Source organism: Vulpes vulpes, chromosome 15 (genome assembly GCF_048418805.1).
Source record: "Vulpes vulpes isolate BD-2025 chromosome 15, VulVul3, whole genome shotgun sequence".
NCBI lineage: Eukaryota > Metazoa > Chordata > Mammalia > Carnivora > Canidae > Vulpes > Vulpes vulpes.
In genome coordinates this window covers 185,537-205,842 of record NC_132794.1, presented here as the reverse complement: position 1 = coordinate 205,842, position 20,306 = coordinate 185,537, and the positions used below count along the sequence as shown (strand labels likewise).

General features: G+C 55.9%; 1 protein-coding gene across 1 annotated transcript in view; it reads left to right on the top strand.

The window, feature by feature from the left end:
* The window catches only part of PRMT2 (protein arginine methyltransferase 2), a 32,900-nt gene extending 23,899 nt beyond the window's left edge, over nt 1-9,001 (top strand). Inside the window, exons 7-11 of the mRNA XM_072738424.1 lie at nt 2,854-3,029; nt 5,176-5,305; nt 6,319-6,455; nt 7,791-7,962; nt 8,426-9,001. Of these exons, the coding sequence (XP_072594525.1) occupies nt 2,854-3,029; nt 5,176-5,305; nt 6,319-6,455; nt 7,791-7,962; nt 8,426-8,458 (648 nt within the window). The 3' untranslated portion in view covers nt 8,459-9,001. The remainder of the gene's footprint in view (nt 1-2,853; nt 3,030-5,175; nt 5,306-6,318; nt 6,456-7,790; nt 7,963-8,425) is intronic.
* Nucleotides 9,002-20,306: the final 11,305 nt, after the last annotated feature.

The window sequence follows — 20,306 nt, the reverse complement described above, 5'->3', positions numbered from 1 at the left end:
AGTTTGTATGTTTTTTAGGAATTTATCTACTGGATTATCCAGTTTATTGGCATATAATTGTTCATAGTAGTCTATTGCAATCCTTTGTACTTGTGTGATATCAGTTGCAATATCTCTTCGTTTATAATTTTATATATTTCAGTCTGTATCATGTCCTTCCCTCTAAAGAACTTCTTTTTAATGTTTCTTGGAAGGCAGGTCTCCTGACAACAAATTCCCTCAGTTTCTCTTTATCTGAGAAAGTCTATTTTCCTTCACTTTTTATTTTATTTTTTATTATTTTTATTTTATTTTTATTTTTTAATTTTTATTTATTTATGATAGTCATACACACAGAGAGAGAGAGGCAGAGACACAGGCAGAGGGAGAAGCAGGCTCCATGCAGGGAGCCCAACGCGGGACTCAATCCAGGATCTCCAGGATCACGCCCTGGGCTGCAGGTGGCACTAAACTGCTGCGCCACCAGGGCTGCCCAAGGAACTGCTTTAAACAGGCTTTTAGTAATGTGGTGGTAGAGGTCCAGGAGGGAAAACTCACAAACATGTGGGGGTGCCCTTATGACTGAGCCTGCCTGGAGTGTGTAACACTCAGAGTTGTCCACACCGAACCTCCAGCAATTCATCAATCACAGTTGATGTGGTTCCAGGGGAGGTTTCTGCTCTAGTAATTTGTGATTCTCTGTATAAGCCTGTTTAATTCTCTCATTTCGGAGGGAGCAGATTGTACTGTGACCTAATACCTCTTACATGTCTAAGAAGAGTTGCTTTTTACTTGTTAGGACAGGATCACGCCCTGGGCCGAAGGCAGGTGCCTAACCACTGAGCCAACTAGGCTGCCCTTTTTAGTTGATTTTTGAAGCATGATCCATTAAAGAAAAAGTTGATATGCCAGACTTAATCAATATTAAAAGTGTCACTCTGTAAAATAAAATGAAAAGGCATGGTAAGATTAGAAGAAAATACTTGCAAATTGCATATCTAATGTGTATACTGAATATACAAAGAACTCTCAAAATTCAACAAGAAAGTAAACAGCCTGAGTGAAAAATGGGCAAAAGACTTGAACAGATACTTTACCAGAGTGTATATATGGATGAGAAATAAGCATGCAAAAAGACATTAAACATTATTAGCCATAAGGGAAATACAAATTAAAATGAAATGGCTAAACTTTTAAACAATAACACCAGGTGCTATGGAGCAATTAAAACCCATAGTAATCACGCAGCCACTCTGGAAGAGAGTTTGGCAGTTTCTTATAAATTTATGGGTACATTTACTATATGACCCAGTTATTACACTTCTGAGTATTTACACTGGAGAAACACAAGCTGTGCTCACTCAAAAACCTGTATGTGAATATTTATACTAGCTCTAATTATGATTGCCAAAAACTGGAAACAACCCAAGTGTCCTTCAACAGGTGATTGGATAAACAACTGTGGTCCATGCACACAGTGGAATACTACCGGGCAGTAAGGAATGAACTATTGATATACAGATATCATGGACAAACCCCAGAGACGTTAGACTGGCATAATTAAAGTTACATAGAGAGTTAAAACAGTGTGATACTGTAACAAGGAAAGACAGGTAAACTGAACAGGATAGAAAGCACAGAACAGAACCTTTTAGCCTATGAAAAAGTTGGTATTATGAGTGAAAGAAGCCAGTCTCAAAAGATTACGTATTATATGATTCTATTTATGAGGCATTCTCAAGACAAAACCACAGGGAGGCCTGTTAGTGGTTTCCAGAGGTTGGAGGTGGTGGGAAGAGGCAACCACAGAAGCCATCACGAGGAGTGTTTTGAGGTTCCTGTTCTGTATCCTGATTTTGCTTCTGGTTACTCAGAGCCATACAAGCATTAAAATTTATTTTTTAAATTTTTTTAAAAAAGATTATGTATTCATTAGAGACACACACAGAGAGAGAGAGAGAGAGGCAGAGACACAGGCAGAGGGAGAAGCAGGCTCCATGCAAGAGCCCAATGCGGGACTTGGTCCCGGGACTCCAGGACCACACCCTGGGCCAAAGGCAGGCGCCAAACTGCTGAGCCACCCAGGGATCCCCAAGCATTAAAATTTATAAAATTTATAGACTGATTTACTAGTGATAATTAAAAAAAAATAAAAATTATCTGTATGTAATTTTCCCATGAGTGCATGTAGGTGAAGAGTCCTTGAGGATAAACTGCCAAACAGTGGTTCCATTTGGGTGCTGAGTTTATGCATGACTTATTTTTGTGCTTTTCTGAGTTTTCTAAATTTTTCCATACTGAATTACTTCTAAATTAAAGAAAAAAACCCTCTTGGGGCTTCCCATCAGCTGCAGGATGAAGTGCCTCTGGCCTGAGCCGTACTCCCCGGCACACTGGTTCAGGCACGAAGGCTGGCTCCTCGGGGCTGTGAACGGCCCCGATCCCCGTCTGTCCGGTGCATTCCGAGGGGTGAGGCGGTGTTGGGCTGCTCTTCTGACTTAGGTACCAGGTGAACCTCCGTGGCACTCCTGCTTTAATGTTTCATGTTTTTAAGAAGTGATGTCAGTCAACTTACAGACTCATGAAAATTCTGAGAATACCCCAGGCCAAACTTGCATGGTTTGACAGTTAAAACCCTGCAGCACTTCGGGGCTCTTACAGATGGAGCACCAGCCGTCGGGGGGCGAGGGAGGGGGCGAGGGTGCGGGCTCTCCTGGCTGCTGCCGGGCCCAGGGGGAGCTCGCGTGACCGCACCCCGGGCCGTGGAGGGGACCGGCGCCCCCGCTGGCGTGCGGGTCCGAGATCTGCCCTCCCAGGCTGCCGGTCAGATGCCGGCCTCGGTCACCTTGACCCCGTGTGTCTCCTCCTGTGCAGTTTGAGTTCATGATTGAGTCGATCCTGTACGCCCGGGACGTGTGGCTGAAGGAGGACGGCATCATCTGGCCGACCACGGCCGCCCTGCACCTGGTGCCCTGCAGCGCCGACCGGGACTACCGCAGCAAGGTCCTGTTCTGGGACAACGCCTACGAGTTCAACCTCAGCGCCCTCAAGTGAGTGCGGCCGCGGGCTCCCTGTGACCCGGTCACCGCCCTCCCACCCTCCCTCCCTCCTGGGCCTGGGAACCTCGCGTGGTGGCCTTCGTGCTTCGCACCGGTGACGGTGACGCATGGGACGGGCACTGACGCGCCTTTTGCAGTCTGAGTTCTCAAGTCTGGAGGGAAAGTGTGGCCGTGGTTGAACACGGGGCCCTTGCCAGCCCGCAAATGTCTGTTCCTACTAAGAGCTGTACGTTTTTAAAGGATCAGAAGATGTATCTGTGAAGCCACTGCTGGCAGTTTGCGAAGGAGGCAGTGCTCCAGAGTGGCTGCTCTCCTCATTCCCGTGTCGCCCCTTCCAGGGGATGGGGACAGGCCGGTGTGCCGTGGTGCTGTCAGCCCCGGCAGCGAGGGGAGGGCCCCGCTGTCAGGAACTTGGGGAGGCCTTTCCCACGCCGCGAGGGCAGGGGGCCGTGGCGCCTGCTGGATGCCCACGTGAGGAGTTGGCAGCAAGGCGGGCGCCTCTGGGCCTTTTTGATTTTTGTTGATTCAAAACAAGACCTAGTAACACAAAGGTAAGGGCTGCACTCTGAACCCCGAGGGAGGAGGAGGCCCCGGCAGAGCCGCTGGTCCGGGGAGAGCGGGCAGGAAGGGCTGGGAAGGGCTACCGGCGAGCAGTCAGGAGGCTGCCACGGGCCAGGTATCGGGCGGAGCGCGGAGGTGGGGTCACGGTGGCCCCGAGGCAGGAAAGCAGCAGTGGCACAGGGGTCGTGGCCCTTGGTGAGCCCTCGAAACGTCTCCTCTCACGCTGTGCATTGAAATGTAACCCTATGTGGATTGAGGAGTGGTGTGTGAGAACATCCGCATCAGCGACAGGATCTGTGGGGCCCGTGTGTCGGGGTCAGACGGGAAGTTCACAGAGAGAAGGCCTGAGTCTGGGAGTTGTCAGCATCCGCGTGGCGGCAACACACGTGACTTAAAAGGGCAGCGAGTGCTTGGAGCAAGGCGCCAGCTGACAGACCCTAGAGTCAGGAGACGAGGACTATCCGGTGAAATTAGTGGCAAGTCACAGGAAAAGGCAAGTCACAGAACTAAATAAAATCACCAATAAGTATTTGAAAAAATTGCAACATTAGTGATTGAAATACAAATTAGGGTAAATGCTGTTTTTGCCAAGTGAACAAGATGAAATTAAAACAGCGGTTCGTGGTGTCTGGCTGAGGTGTGACGGAGGAGCCGAGCGCAGTGGGCGGCCCGCACTGTCCAGGCCACCCCTGTCCAGCCCCTGTACCGCACGTGGGAAGCCGCGTCCGCGGCCGTGTGTCCTCCCGGGCAGGAGGAGATGCCCAAACCATGTGTACGCAATGGCCTCGACTTTGCCTAAAGCTACGTATGAATATATCTCGGGGTGACCACAGATGGGTGCCGACGCAGGGCAGGGGGTTCGAGGTTTTTCTTTGTACTTTTCTGTATTTTCCCAATTCCTTATACATGCACAATTATTTTTATCAGAAAAATATTAAAAATTTGTACCTACTGTGGAATCTTTATTAAGTTGTTGACATTTAATTGCTATTTCGGAAGTCACTGCTGTGCTTAGTTTTGGAAGCATTTCCGTGGGAGCCACTAGGTGGCTGTGGCAGGCGCAGCGCTCGGCAGTGCAGGTGACAGCGGGAGGACAACCGGCTCAGGGCAGGGGCTGCCCCGATCGGGCCCGTGGCCCGCAGTCCTGCCACTTCAGAGCATTTCTTACGGAGCCACCTAGACAGGGCCGTGTGTGCACATCTCACCATCCTCACCCTGCTTGTGCCGTGAGACGACCAAGTGTCTGCGCGGTGACCTGGCGCTCGGCTCCCATGGACCTCCTGTCCACGTGTTGGGAGGGGGCTGTGGTGACCGGAGCCACGGCGGTGGGGTGGGCTGGGCAGCCTGCGTGGGAAGGGTGTTGGTGTGGTCAGGCCCCACGAGCAGGGCGTAGGTGTCCTCGCACACGGCGCACACTCAGCGGGCCGCCCCAGGGACCCCGGCCCTGCCTTGGGGCCCTCGTGCCGCACACGGTGGCGTGGAATTCCTGCTCACGCTGGAGACAAAGCGAGTGTGTGTGTCAGAACCTGAGCTGTTGGTTCACGCCTCTGAGCAACTCCTTTGACTTTTTCCCTAGATCTTTAGCGATTAAGGAGTTTTTTTCGAAGCCCAAGTACAACCACATTTTGAAGCCAGAAGACTGTCTGTCTGAACCGTGCACCATCCTGCAGCTGGACATGAGAACCGTGCAGATCGCTGACCTGGAGGTGAGAGCCCCGGAGGCTAAGTGGGCGGCGCACGTGCCAGACTCTGTGCGAATACACAGATTGAGGAACGTTGCCTTTGATTTTCCCTGAGTCTTGTCTTTTTTATGCTCTGATTTTGTATTTTTACATTATTTTTTCACAGACCTCTTTAACATCATCAGTCATTTTTATATTTATGTTTAATATTTTCAGCATCTTGAGATTCTAATACATTATATCTAGTTTCTTCAAGGATTTCTTTTTTTTTTTTTTTTTTTTTTTTTTATTTATGATAGTCACAGAGAGAGAGAGAGGCAGAGACACAGGCAGAGGGAGAAGCAGGCTCCATGCACCAGGAGCCTGACGTGGGATTCGATCCCGGGTCTCCAGGATCACGCCCTGGGCCAAAGGCAGGCGCCAAACCGCTGCGCCACCCAGGGATCCCTCTTCAAGGATTTCAAGTTAAAAATTTTTTTTCTAAGTTGTGCTGCCGTGGATGACAAAATTCTTAATTCTTACTCTTACATTCCCCCTGTTGCCACGAGGTGGCGCGTGTGCATTCAGGAGCGGCTCATTTTCAGGGTGTGCTCGGAGGTGCAGAGCTTGGGAGCGGGTCCCTGGAACCCCCTGGAGCTCAGCCGGGAGCTAAGCCGTTGGCTCTGCACTTAGTTTCGCAGTATAGAGAGGCCCGGTTCTTTATGCCAAGAATTGAGAAGAAATAGGATTCCACTCAAATATGGGGCCAGAAAATGAGGCAAGTGAGGCCCACGTTGCTTGAAACCTTTTCTGATTATCTGCCGCATGTGAATTTGTGCTGCCAGCTTTAGTGGTTCTTTCCCGAGGAGCAGGTTTGCTGTGTTTGGCTACACTAGCAAGTTGCATCCACAGTTACTGGTCTAGACGTGGGCCCGGCAGTGCAGCGGCATTGAGCGGGGCTGGCGGGGGGAACAGCTGCTAGTTCCTGCCCGGAGCCCTCCCGCCTGCTGTCACGTGCTCACGGGAGCCGCGTCCCTTCCTTATCGTTGCCTGAACAGACCATGAAAGGTGAGCTGCACTTTGAGATCAGGAAGGCCGGCACGCTGCATGGATTCACCGCCTGGTTCAGTGTCCGGTTCCAGAGCCTGGAGGAGGAGGAGCCGCAGCTGGTGCTGAGCACAGGCCCGTTTCACCCGTGAGTGTGCAGCACCCGCAGGGGCTCCGCTGCCCGGGAGGAGCAGGTGCAGGTCCCCTGCTGCGAGGCCGTCGCGGAGGCAGCGGCGTGTGCGGGCGGTGGGCGGGGGACCGGGACCGTGCCCCACCCGCCCCTGCCCTGGGCTGCCCTGCCTGCCCTCTGACCCCTGCATGAATGGGCGAAGCGCACTTTGCCTGCCTCAGTGGCCCTGGACGCTGCTTCAGCTTCCCATGGTCTAATACAAGCACAACCCATGGAATTGTAGGGGCTTTTAACTCCCCAAGACTTTCTTGGGGAAGGTCAGTGTTTCTTGAGACAAATTTTTTTTAAAGACTTTATTTGAGGGAGAGAGTGGGCGAGAGAGCACCTGAGCAGGGGGTGTGGCGGGGGAGGGGGAGGCAGACGCCCCGCTGAGCAGGGAGCCCGATGCGGGACTTGATCCCAGGCCCCGGGGTCATCCCTGAGCTGAAGGCAGACGCTCCCCAGACCGAGCCCCCAGCCGGCCCCGGGACACTTCTGTGCAGTAGCATCTTGACGCTGCTCGCTGCTCGGGTGAGCCAGGCGCTGTGGTCTGCCTCGGAGCTGGACCCAGCAGCCCGGCAGCGCTGCCTTCCTGGGGCCTGCGCGGGCCTGCGCGGTAGGTGCCCGGGGCCGGGGCGGGCAGCTGTGCTGCTCGGGTCAACACTGGCCGCAGCGGGGGTCCTCGGGGCCTCGTGTCCGTCTGCACAACGGACCCAGGCTGTTGGCCGGAGCGTCCGTGGAGGTGGCGGGGCCAGGCCTCCAGCCGCCCTTCCCGGTCCCGGCTCACAGATGCGAGCTGTTGCCAGTCGAGGGCGGGAACTCAGGCCCCTGGGGTCGTGCGCCCGCACACCATGGGGTGGGGCAGGCAGGTGCCGAGCCCGGGCAGCGCTCTGGGACGCGGGGACAGGGGCCCTCACGGCGGCTGGGGCCAGAGGGACATGAGGGCTGAGCGTGACCCCGAGGCCGTGGAGCCGTGTCCTCAGGGCCTGCAGAACCCGGAGAGCGCAGAGCGTGACCATTTGTCCCAGATGTTGCACTTGCCACACCCCCTCCAGCCCGACTCCCAGGGGCAGCGGCCTTCCTGCGCTGCGGAAACTAGAACTCGGCGTTGGCAGCCTAGGGACCGGGCAGGGACGCGGTAGACGCCCCGTGCCAGGGTGCGGGGGCCTGGGAGCGCCTAGAGCCGCATGCTCGCTGGGCTGTGGCCCAGTCCCTGGCGCCCACAGAGGCCTCGCCGTGGGCCTGGTGCGTCTGCCCCGCGGGAGAGCCTGGGGGTCCGGCCCACAGAGGTGACGCGTGCCCCGTGTCTTGCAGAACCACCCACTGGAAGCAGGTGCTGTTTATGATGGACGAGCCCGTGTCTGTGCTCTCGGGAGATGTGGTCACAGGCTCGGTTGTGCTGCAGAGAAACCCCGTGTGGAGGAGGCACATGTCCGTGGCGCTCAGCTGGTCCGTCACTTCCACACAAGACCCCACATCGCAGAAAGTAAGGCTCGTGCCGCAGGGCGGGTGCTGGGCGCTGGTGCTGGGAGACGGGTGTGGCGGTCGCGGTGCCACGGCTTCGGCCTCGCGCGCCTGCGCTGCTTTCTCACCCTCCTCGCGGGCAGTGGGTGCTGTTATTGGTAGAACAGGAAACGGGGGCAGGAAGGTGAGTCTGAGGGCAGGGACCCAGCCCAGGGCCACCCTTCCCGTGTCCAGGAGGCCCCGGTGGAGAGCGGGCCGGGCCGCTGTTCCCACACCTGGTGCAGGACGGCAGAGGGGACGCGACGGTTCTCCTTTGGTCTCCTACCAGTTTTGTGCTAATTTTATGTCAAAGTCTTAATGTTGGTCATTAAGAAATTTCTCCGCCTGAAGCTCTTGGGTGCGATCCTGAGTCGTCATCAGGAGGTGCTGCGTGTGAGTCACACTCAAGCGGTTTATTATGACTGATTTGCTTGGTCTGTTTCCAGGTGGGAGAGAAGGTCTTTCCCATCTGGAGGTGATGGTCGAAGCTGTGGGAAGCAGGTGCTGCAGGAACGAGCCCGGGCGGAGACGCGCTTGGATGTGAGCCGGCGTTCCTGTGGCCCGCGAGCTCCCCTGCCCGGCGGCGGGACACCCGTGTGTGCGCGCTCCCTTCCTCGGGCCTCCACAGGCGCCGCGTGGGGCTCGGCGGGGACCCCTCACCCCTGTCACTGCCCGTGTCTGTGCTCTAGAAGTAGGCTGTGTCCCCAGGTGTCCACAGTCTGGCTCGTGGCCGAGTCGGTGGCACCGTGTCCCTAAGCTAGGTCTAGATCTCAACTCGCAGGGCACACGCGCATCACCTTGTACTCCTGTGAAAGTGGCTGTTCACGCATCATGTGTCATGGTGTCCTTGCTGCCCGGGTCCCTCCCTGTCGTGTGGAGGTGGGCGCCCCAAAGCCGTGCAGGGCCTGGAGGCGGCGATGCATGTGACGGGACTCTGCATGGATAGTACAGTCGTAGAGATGTCTTCCACGTAAATTATGTGTTGGCGCAGAGCACATACTCAATAAATATTTTTAAAGAAATGAGTGTTGGCGTGTTTCCGTGCGCGTGTGCTGTGTCGGCAAGCGCGGGGTCCTACCGCGTGTGCTGCTTTGTAGCCTTTCTCCCCTGGTGTGAAGGAACGTCCCTGCCTGTAGGTCCAGGTCTACGTCTTTTGGTGTGTATTGCTTTGACTTTTAGTTGACTTTACATTGCAGAATGAACCGTATGTCCCCACCGCGTGAGTGACGGGCGTGCAGGTGCGCATCTCCTGGAACAAGCACTCGACCGAGACCGTCAGCCGCGAGCGGCCGCCCCAAGTGCCCGGCACGCAGTGCCTCCGAGGGTGGTGCCCCCGGTGACGCGCAGCTTCCTGGGGCCGGTGGGGCACACAGGCCGCTTCTGGAGCCCGAAGCTTGTGCCGCCCACACTCCTGGGCTGAGGCTCCCGGCGGGGGGGCCGTTAGGAGCAGGTGTTTGGGAGGTGCTTAGGCCTGGAGGGGGCCCCTGGGACGGACTCGCGCCCTTCTGGGGGAGAGCCCCGCAGAAGCTGGCTGCCCGGGGACTGGGCCGGGTCTCCAGGTCCCAGGGGGGAGGCCGCCGGGCTGGGGGACGTCCAGCCCCGGGGCCGTTGAAGCCGCCAGGCCGGTGCCATCCAGGCCCTGTCCCTCGCTGTGGGCGTCGCTCAGCTCACGGGCACCTGTGAGCCCCGACCCTGTGTTGCCGCGGGTTCCTGCCGTGTCCTGCCCTGCCGGTGGTCAGCGGGTGGCCAGTGGGTGGCCTCCTGGGCTGGCCCCGGCAGGTGCGGCGGGTGGTGCGTGTGGGCCCGCGCGTTCCCCTTGGGTGCACAGCCGCCGTGGGGCTCCCGGGAGCCAGGGCCCTCAGTGTCGGCGTCCTTGGCGGGGCCCGGCTCGAAGCCCTTCATAGGCTCGTTCTGCGAACACCTGCTCCGTGGCTTAGTCTTCTCTCTATTTTGATAAACAGAAGTTCTGAAATTTTATTTTGTCTGATTCGACATTATTTTCCTTAAGGATACACTTGCTGCGTGCGGTGGAAGGAATCTGCTCTCCGTTTCCGGCTCTGTCGGTCGCCCTGGCGCACAGCTCAGCGCCCCCGGCCTCGGTTTCTCCCGGGCCGTCAGGGCGGGCTCGGGATTTGCGTCCCCAGGGGTGGCTGCTCCGGCGGTGGAGTTGCAGCTTCTGTCCTCTCCTGCTGCGCGCACCCTTGCTCTCTCCTCCAGAGCTGCTGCGGCGGCAACATGTTTTGATTTATTTTCAGTATCTCCCGGGTCCAAGTATTTCTAATTCCCATTATGAGTTCTCCTGCTGTCCCAGGGCTATTTAGAAATTGTGGCTTAGGGATCCCTGGGTGGTGCAGCGGTTTGTGCCTGCCTTTGGCCCAGGGCGCGATCCTGGAGACCCGGGATCGAATCCCACGTCGGGCTCCCGGTGCATGGAGCCTGCTTCTCCCTCTGCCTGTGTCTCTGCCTCTCTCTCTCTCTCTCTGTGTGTGTGACTATCATAAATAAATAAATAAATAAATAAAAATTAAAAAAGAAATTGTGGCTTAATTTCCAAAGGTGGAATTTTCTAGGTATTTTTTCTTATTAATCTCTAGCTGAATGTCCCTGTGCTCAGAGGACGACCTGAGTGATCTCACTCCCCTGAGGTCACAAGGACTTGAATGTGCGTCATGCTGTCGGATGACGCGGAGGCCACCATGTCGCTGGGATCGGCTCGGGCAGCCGTGTTGCGTGTTGCTCGCTCGGCCCCCGATGCTTCGGCCACTTGCGCCTCCTAGTCCCCTCAGGCAGCCACCAAGGGAGGGAGCGGGGTCTCCGAGGACACAGCTGCACCTCGGCGGCCTCATTTGACCCATGTCCTTAAGGCCCCGATCTGCAATGCAGTCACACTGCGGGGCCCTGCTGTGACCCCCGACATCCCCGTGCTGGGATGGAACCCCCACTGCGGAGCAGGCCTCTGGGGATGTCAGGGGCTCCTGAATGATGGGGGGGTGAGGCGGCAGGGGATGTCGGGGGCACCTGAATGATGGGGGGGCCACAGGGGATGTGAGGGGCACCTGTGGGGGTGCCTGGCATTCCTGTGGCACAGCCCCACCCTGCGCTGCTCACAGGGCCATGAGCTTGCCAGCCCCCATCCCGGCACCCCTTGGAGGCCTGGCAGCTGGCCTGTGCTCGGGGTGGGGTGGCTTTAGGGGTATCTGCTTACCGGGGCTGCCCCCGCTGTGGGGAGGTGGGGGGAGAAGCCCCCTGAACAGCCCCAGGCTGACCCCCTGGCCCGACCCCACGCCCTCTGCACCCCGGAGCTGACCCCGTGGAGGACCTGGAGGCTCAGGCAAGGTCATCGTTGCAACAGGAAAACCTCGACTGACCTGCATGTCTGCTTTTTTACAAAACGGGTTGTGTCCATGTGCAGCGGCGCCCAGGGCCCAGACTGGGTGGGGGCGACTCGTGGGCGTGCAGCGCGGCCTGCTGCCCCTGCTGTGGCATCGGGGCCCTCAAGGGTAGGCTCCAGCCTCCGGCCTCCGGCCTCTGACCTCCAACCTCCAGCCTCCAGCCTCCGGCCTCCGGCCTCCGGCCACCGCAGCTGGCCAGCCCGGGTTCTGAGCGGTTCCCAGCCTTCCCCCCTGAGGCCAACACAGGGTCCGGCACGTGGCAGGCGCTGCGGAAGCGGGAGACCGAGGGGGAATGAGGCCGGTGCATCCTGGGGAGCCTGCGGGGGGCCGGGGGGGTGGCACCTGGGCCAGGCCCGCTGCCCCGCAGCCTCCCGGCCCTGTCCCCGCTGCTGCGCCCCAAGAGGCCTGCAGGCGCCCCTGCCCTGGGCACACACCGGGCCGCCGTCCCAGCAGCGGGGAGGGCGGCGAGCAGACGGCGGGAGGGAGCCAAGGCTCGGCCAGGGTGCTCCGGGCGCCTGGGTGCTGGGCTGCCCCGGTCCGTCTGCTCGCCGCCCCTGGGGAGCCGAAGCTCAGCACCTCGGCCTTGCGGTGGCCCCGCGTGGAGAGAAGCCCCCTGGGATGGCTGCTGCGTCCCGGCCCCAGCTGGTCTCCCTGGCCGCTCTGCTTCCACAGGAAATACAGAAAGTAGCAAGTGGAGCCTGGGGCCTGGCCTGGACTGAGCAAGGGGTGGGGGGCTGCTGGCGGGGTGAGTCCCCCCTGGAGCCCTGCCCCGGGCGCTGGTGGCAGCCGGAGGCACCGGCATAGGGCTCTATAGATAGTTTACGCATTTGCTTGGAGTTTACACTAACCTATATTTAAGGTATATGATAATTTAGGTTGACATAGTGGGATAGAAATTTTTTCTTTAGAAATTGTCCATACAGGGATCCCTGGGTGGCGCAGCGGTTTAGCGCCTGCATTTCGCCCAGGGCGCGATCCTGGAAACCCGGGATCAAGTCCCATGTCGGGCTCCTGGTGCATGGAGCCTGCTTTTCCCTCTGCCTGTGTCTCTGCCTCTCTCTCTCTCTCTGTGTGACTATCATAAATTAAAAAAAAATTGTCCATACATTATTCGTGCAGGAAATAGTGACCTGACACAAGACACCTGTCCTCAACTTCGCACCGTGGTGAGAGGTAACCAGGATGAACTGCACTTTACTGTGAAAACCGACACCCACTTCCATCCTGCAGGGTCTTGCGTCATTTGCCTCATTGTCAAGGGGACTTTACCTTCCCTGCTCACATCACAAGGATGTGGTGAGGATCAGGTATATGGAACTGTGTTGGGATCTGCAAGAGACACACTCCAGCCAGCCAACCATCTGTCCATCCATCTGTTTGTCTATTTATTGCCTTTATTGAGCTTTCATTCACACTCACGCATGCAGATGCTCACAGAGCCCCGAAATCACAGTGTCCTTCTTTTACAGACTAATAAATGGAACTTGAAGACGTTAAGAGGTTTCTCCAAGGTCATGCAGCTGCCAGGCAGGTGCTGGCGTGACCATGTGTTGTGACAAGCACTGGATGGTGACTTCGGGTGTGTTAAAAGAAGGCCCCTTGTGGGTTGGGAAGGGGCAGGGTGGGCAGGCTTCTTCACTGCCCTGCAGCTTTCTCCCTAATGCACGAACCTCATTTGAGCTGTTCTGCTTCACTGCACACAGCCCAGAGGGCCATGAATAATGTGGGAGGAGCTGGGACCTCTGGGGGAAGCAAAGGGTCGGCTTTTGGGGGAGACGGGCCGTATCAGCTGGGAGTACTGTTAAGTGAGGCCTGGGAAATGAGTCCCGTTTTTAAAATGTCATTTCATAAACTCATCCTGGAAGCAAATGCATTCTCTGCCGTGCGAGGAGCTCCACATGGACTCAGAGCAAAGCAAACGGTGGTGATGCTGGTGATAATGACCATTGACATTTATTGCTATTTTGGGCCAGACTTTATGCGGCATCCCAAAATAGGTATTAGTGCCAATTTTACAAAAAAGAAATGGGCTACATATTAAAAAATACATAAAAGTGGAGGTTGAGTGGGGGCCCTATCAGGAATAAATGTGTTTGTTTTTAATGTGCCAGAACATAATTAATATTAAATGATGTGTAAACTAGGAAAATTGGCTGTAGCCGGCCTCAATCTACTCTTTTCCATCCAAGAGCAACAGCTCACCTCTGAAATTCATCAAAGTTCAGTTGAACACAGAAGAGAGAAACTGGAGGCAAGCATAACTTCAATATTTTCAGCATTACTTTTTGTTAATTTGACATTTCATGTTGCCCTTTTTATATTTTGGGGAGCTGTATTTCCTGAAATATTCTCCCTTAAGAAGTACTGTCTTGTCAGGCTTCTCCCGAGAAGCAGAACCAATAGGATTTACCTGCGCTACCCACGTCATCTCTCTCGATCTACAGCGTCTCTATCTTCATCCTTGTGGTCACTATCTGTATATGTGGATCGTGCCTCTCTCCCGCAGGCTGGAGACCAGGAGACGTCATGCTGCAGCTTGAGTCCGAAGGTCAAGGTCGTCTGCTATCAGAATCCCCTTTCTCAGGGAGGTCAGTCTCATCTCTACTAAGACCTTCAACTGACTGCATGAGGCTCATCACACTGGAGAGCCTCGTCTGCTTTACTCAAAGTCTAATGATCTAAATGTTAATCACACCTAGAACATACCTTCACAGAGAAATATAGAACAATGTTTGACTAAATAGGCCTAGCCAAGTTGGCACAAAATTAACCATCACAAGTGTCATTCATTTAAAAAAATATATATTTGGTTTTTAAAATATTCTTGAACAAAAAGGATCCTGCATCTAGTCAAACATTTAGAGCTAACTTCTACTCTGCAGGTAGAAGGTCTAGTGAAACAGCAGTCCACAGACGCCAGGTCCCAACTGGGGAATTCTGGGGGACGGATACACCGCTCAGTCACTTGTGGCAGTGACAGCACAGATCCTGCCTCCACTCGAAGAGGGTGGGCTGAGAGAGAGGTCTAGGAGGCACAGGAACAAAATACAGCGTGTGCACCACGTTTGAGTCCTGATGGGAATAAAACCAACTGTCAAGGGACCCCTGGGTGGCTTAGTAGTTGAGCATCTGCCTTTGGCTCAGCACATGATCCCGGGGTCCTGGGATTGAGTCCCACATCAGGTTCCCCGCAGGAAGCCTGCCTCTCCCTCTGCCTATGTCTCTGCTTCTCTCTCAGTATCTCTCATGAATAAATAAACTAAAAAAAAAAAAAAACAAAAAAAAACACCCCAACTGTGGAAGAACATTTTCTTTTTCAGAAATGGCAAGTTTAAATTTGAAATAGGCACAAACTGACGTTAAGAAATCATGGTGAGGGGATCCCTGGGTGGCTCAGCGGTTTAGTGCCTGCCTTTGGCCCAGGGCACGATCCTAGAGTCCTGGGATCGAGTCATGCGTCGGGCTCCCGGCATGGAGCCTGTTTCTCCCTCCTCCTGTGTCTCTGCCTCTTTCTCTCTCTCTCTCTATGTCTATCATAAATAAATAAATAAATAAATAAATAAATGTTTAAGAAAAAAAAATCATGGTGAATTTTCAAAGGTGTGAAAATGCCACAAGTAAGAAAATGTTTTTTCTTTTTTTAGAAATCATTGTTTTTTTTTTTTTAAACTTTTTTTTTTTTATTTTTTTTATTTTTGATAGTCACAGAGAGAGAGAGAGAGAGAGAGGCAGAGACACAGGCAGAGGGAGAAGCAGGCTCCATGCACCGGGAGCCCGATGTGGGATTCGATCCCGGGTCTCCAGGATCGCGCCCTGGGCCAAAGGCAGACGCCAAACCACTGCGCCACCCAGGGATCCCGAAAATGTTTTTTCTTTTAAAATATTTTATTTATTTGAGACACAGCCAGAGCGAGCGAGTGAGCAAGAGAGAGCATGGGGAAGGCCATGGAGAAGGACAAGCAGACTCCCTGCTGAGGGCAGAGTCTGACCTCAATCCCAAGACCCTGAGACCATGACCTGATCTGAAACCAAGAGTCAGACAATCACCCAGGAGCCCCGGAAAATGCCTTTTTTATTTGAGATGCGACTGATGGTTTTCCAGGTGAAATGACGTGTTTAGGGTTTTCTTTGAAATTACTCCAGCAAAAAGAAAACTGAAGATCAGTGAAACAAGTACGGCAAAATGCTAATGATTGCCAAAGCTGGGTGACATGTATGAAGTCCACTGCTCTATTCTGTGTATGTGTAGATGTTTTCATCAATAAAAGGATACAATAAACCTATTAAATATTAAGAATTTGCATGTTTACATATATAAATATACATAAGCCTATTAAAACATTATGCTGATTTTCCATATAAAAAATCTTACATAACAATTTGAATTTGTGTTGGTAAAACTGTATTGTTGAAATTCTTTTCCGCATCTTCCAAGTGCACCTTATACTTCCTCTGTAGATAGAAGTCGTCCGCTTCCTCGGTGGTCTCGTCAACAAGCCAGCTGTTCCTTCTGCATCCCCACCTGCTCTAGGACAGAGGCCTCCGCAGGGCAGGATTTCAGGGATGCACCTACCACCTCCAACACTAATACTTGTTGAATGAATAATTGTTTTTCTTGCCAGAAAATACTCTGAGTCGTGAATAGTCATTTCATAAGTTTGAACGATGCCTCCATTCAACCATGGAATGATGAGCCAGTGCAACTTTTCAGTAAAAATGCATGAACATAGCATTAGTCCGGCATCTTTTCAGGATTTCTTCCTTCTAGTCCGTACATTTTACAGGCCTGGTAATGTAGCACGATCACACATTACGGTGACCGGCAGATCACAGAAGACTCACATTAGGTCGTCGCAAGAGCATATTCATGAAACTCCGCAGAAAATACCCGAAACGACCTGCACTTCCCTCAAGTACCACCTGACGCGGGCAGCTCAGTGGAGGGAGCGCCCGGGGCCGGCCGGGCCACTCCTGGGGACGCGCGTCGGCTACGGGACGGTCACCGTCTGCGACGCCCACGTCAACATCTGATGGAAACTGGCTTCTGAGCAAACAGGAAACGGGCTTCGAAGAACAAAATTCCTCACTGGCTGCTTCCGGGCCCCGCAGCCCACACAGATGGATCTTAGTGACCTAGGGCAGGTCACAGTGTTCAGGCCTCCGCGGCGAGGCGCCACCTGGATCCGTGAGGGGTAAGATAAGGTCCCCGAGCTGGGCTCTCCGCTTCCCAGGCAGGGCTGCAGGATTCACAGGAAAGCGTTGACCTTGCAAGATAAAGCGGTTATTTTACCAGCAAACCGGGTTTCTCCAGGAGCAGCAGCGGGCGGGAAACTCTTTTATATGGAAGGGGGTGGGCGGGGCTGTATGGAAGAAAGCCCATTGGAGGGCGGAGGCGGCTTCTCGCTGGCTGCGTGTGGCGGCGGCTTCTCATTGGCTGCAGGGGATGGCGGCGGCTTCTCATTGGCTGAGCGTGGCGGCGGCCCGCCCGGAAGTCTCGGCGCTTCCTGCTGCCCTGGGCCGGGCGAGGCCTCCTTTCCCCCTGAGGCTGTCCCGACGGCAGTTCCCGCGAGGTCTCCTCTGCCCGGTTCCGGTTCCGGGGCAGCAGCAGGGGAGGCGGCGGAGGCCCCGTGGAGCCCCGGCTTCCGGCCGGGGCGGAGCAGCTCGGAGGCCTCGCCGCGGGGGCTGCGTGAGGGAGCACGCGGCCTCCCCTCGAGCTTGGCGCGTGGCGGCACCTGGGCCCCGAGCGCGTGGCGCGCCCGTCCCGCGGCTCCGTCTGCCTCCGGCCTCCTGGACGACCCCCTGTGCCCGCCCGTGGCCTCGGCCCGGCCCTGCCCCCCGCGTGGCCCCGCGTGACCCGGACGTGGCGGTGCCGACCGCGCCTGCAGGTAGGCCGAAGCCGCCGCGACCTCCACGCTCCTCGGCGCCGGGGCGCCCCGGGGGTCGAGCCGTGGCTCTGCGTCGTGCTCCGCGTCCCTGTGGGGCGGCGCGTGTCCTCGCTGCGAAACACGGGCCTGGAGTCGGGCCCGTCGGGGGAGCCCTGGCCTCGGCCTCGGGACGCAGGGGTGAGCCCCCCCCCGCCGTGCAGGCGCGCCCCGCCCGCGGCTCCCTGCGCCCCGCCCGGCCAGGCCGCAGCTTGTCCCCGTGGCTGCGCCGCCGCCGCCGGAGCCTCCCGGGGCTGGAGGCCGCGTGCCCGGCACCGACCACGCCGGGGCCGCTTGCGGGGGGCCGGGGCCAGCCTGAGCCGCCGGAGGGGCCCCTCCCCGCGTGCGCCTGCCCGGGGCCGCGTGACCGGCCACCGCAGACCTGGGCCGACGCCGCGGACGCGGACCCCCGAGGAGCCCCTCGGCCGCCCCGGGCCCCCGCGGTGTGGCGGTGCCGCAGCGGCGCCCTCGGTGTCCCCGCGGCTGCCCCGGCCTCTCCCCGCTCCCGGAGGGGCGCGCCCGGCCCGTCCTCCCGCCCCGTCCCCGTCCCCGTCCTCGGGACCCGGAGCTCTCGGGAGCACACGCGGGCGTGTCCGTGCCGGGTCCGCGCTGGTCCCCGGCGGGCGCCCCCCCCCCGCCCCCCCGACGCCCCCGACCCCCGCGGGCCGCCTCGACTTTCCTTCCATTCCTGTCCTCCGGGGCCGGTTTCCCTCCAGCGCAGGTCCCACGTGCTGCGGGTGTTGGGGTCCGGGTGTGGGGGTCGCGGCCGCCTGTTGCGGACGGGCCCTGCGGGTCTCCTCTGCCGCCGGCAGGGCTTGGAGCGCGAGGGCGGCCCGTGGGCTCGGCGGCTTGTGCGGGGGCGTCGCTCCGGTTACCGGGACGCGGAACCAGCGCAGACGCCGTCTTCGGCAGCGCAAGTCGGGGCCCCCTCGGGGTGCAGCTGGGGCACGAGAGCGGCGGCATCGGGACCCACTGCGCCTGCTGCGGAGGCGCCTCCACCCCCGGCTCCGTGGTTCTGGGCCCCACGTGCTCCGCGGACGCCGAGGGCTCCGCTCCTCCGTCCTGCCGAGGCCCCGCGGAGGCCTCCGCCCGGTCCTGTGCTCCGCGGAGCGGCCGCGGCCGTGTCCGTTCTGCCCCCGCCCTGCGAGCCTCGTGGGAGCCCCCGGAACACCCGGGGAGCCTGGACCCGAGACTGCCCTGGGGGATGAGGCGTCCTTCAGGATGTGCACAAGGTTTGGCCCGTGCAGAGGGGGCGTAAGTAATTGTTCTGTTGGAACAGGGAAGCCCCGAGGTTAGCGCTTCTCGGAGATGCTCTGCCCTTGGTTCAGCGCGTGCGGCGGGTCCTGGCGAGGCCCGCGGCGGTGCCTGGCTTCGTGCCCGGCTTCGTGCCCGGCGGCCGAGTTGCCGGAAGGTGGAGCCTCCGCCCACAGTTCACTGCTTTCTCCGGGCCCCACGCGGCTCTCTCGTGTCCTTAATCCCACCCCAGGATCGTGTTTATTTCCTAGACAAAGTCACTGGTATCTTTGTTTCTCCGGTTCCTGCCAAGCGTTCGGAGCCGGGCTCTTCATGCCCACAGCAGTGATCAGGATTTTTCGCCCTGGAAACTCCTTTTGGAGTTGTTGTTTTCTTTTCTTTTCTTTTCTTTTCTTTTCTTTTCTTTTCTTTTCTTTTCTTTTCTTTTCTTTTCTTTTCTTTTCTTTTCTTTCTTTTCTTTTCTTTCCTCTTCTCTTCTCTTTTTTCTTTCTTTCTTTCTTTCTTTCTTTCTTTCTTTCTTTCTTTCTTTCTTTCTTTCTTTCTTTTTTAAAGATCTGAAGCATTAAAAATGTAGTTATTTCAGCTTGAGAGTGGGGAGAGATCACAGATTGACTTTTAAGTTACTCTGAGAAAAGTGATGATTTGTCTCAATAGATAAATAAGCCCTGACCACACAAATAAAGCTGCAGTGATCTATCATGCCACCCCTTCTTTCCTCAAGAACAGACCCAGCCTCTTCTGTGGCCACTCACCCAGTGGTGATGCATGTTCCTCCTGAACTGTCTGTGGAAGTTTTGTACTTCTGGCTTGGGAGGTGAAGATCTGTTACATTTGAGCCACCCAGAACCTGGATTCCTTGCTAAGGTACCAGCAATATATCTTACTTACTTACTTATTTATTTAAATATTTAATTTATTTATTCATGAGAAAGAGAGAGGCAGAGACACAGGCAGAGGGAGAAGCAGGCTCCATGCAGGGAGCCCGACGTGGGACTCGATCCCGGGTCTCCAGGATCAGGCCCTGGGCTGAAGGCGGCGCTCCACCGCTGAGCCACCAGGCTACCCAAGATATCATATTTAGATAGAAAATTTCAGAGAAAGAAAATGTTCAAGTGCCCGAAGGTAGTAAAAGTGAAATATGGTATGCTAATATTGCTAATATTTCCATATACACAAAAGATATTTTTCCTTTGTATGTTTGTTTCCTTTCTTGTGTTTGATGGCTTACGGTATGATTTACACATACACCCCTCCCCCTGAGTCTCACACCTCCTGAAACAGATAGGACACGTGCAGCATCACCCTTGTGGGAAGAGGTGGCTGCTCTTTGACTAGCAGGTGGCTGTCAGGGATGGACATCAAGGGTTTCTGAGTCTGCCCTGTGTGACTCTCACCCACATGGCACTTTGGTTATAGAATTGTCTGAAAAATGGAAGGAATAGATACAGAATACTTTATCCAACCAGAAAATTGACTTGATAATTAAAGATAAATTCAACAAGACTTGTATATGTGCTGCCGAAGGGAGCACAAATTCAACAAGATTTGAAATGAAGTGTTTTTTGAAAATCTCTGAGGCCCCGATTCTGCTATTATCATAACCACTGACAGGAGATAGATTTGGAAAATGTCATACCGTACCCGAAGAAGCAAGTCTCCTTCAGAAAACAGTTCTAGATTGACCTGTGGAGAGGCATGCTCACTTCCTCCTGGATTCATGGGTCGGTCAGCTGGGCAGCCTGCAATGCTGTCCTTTAGGG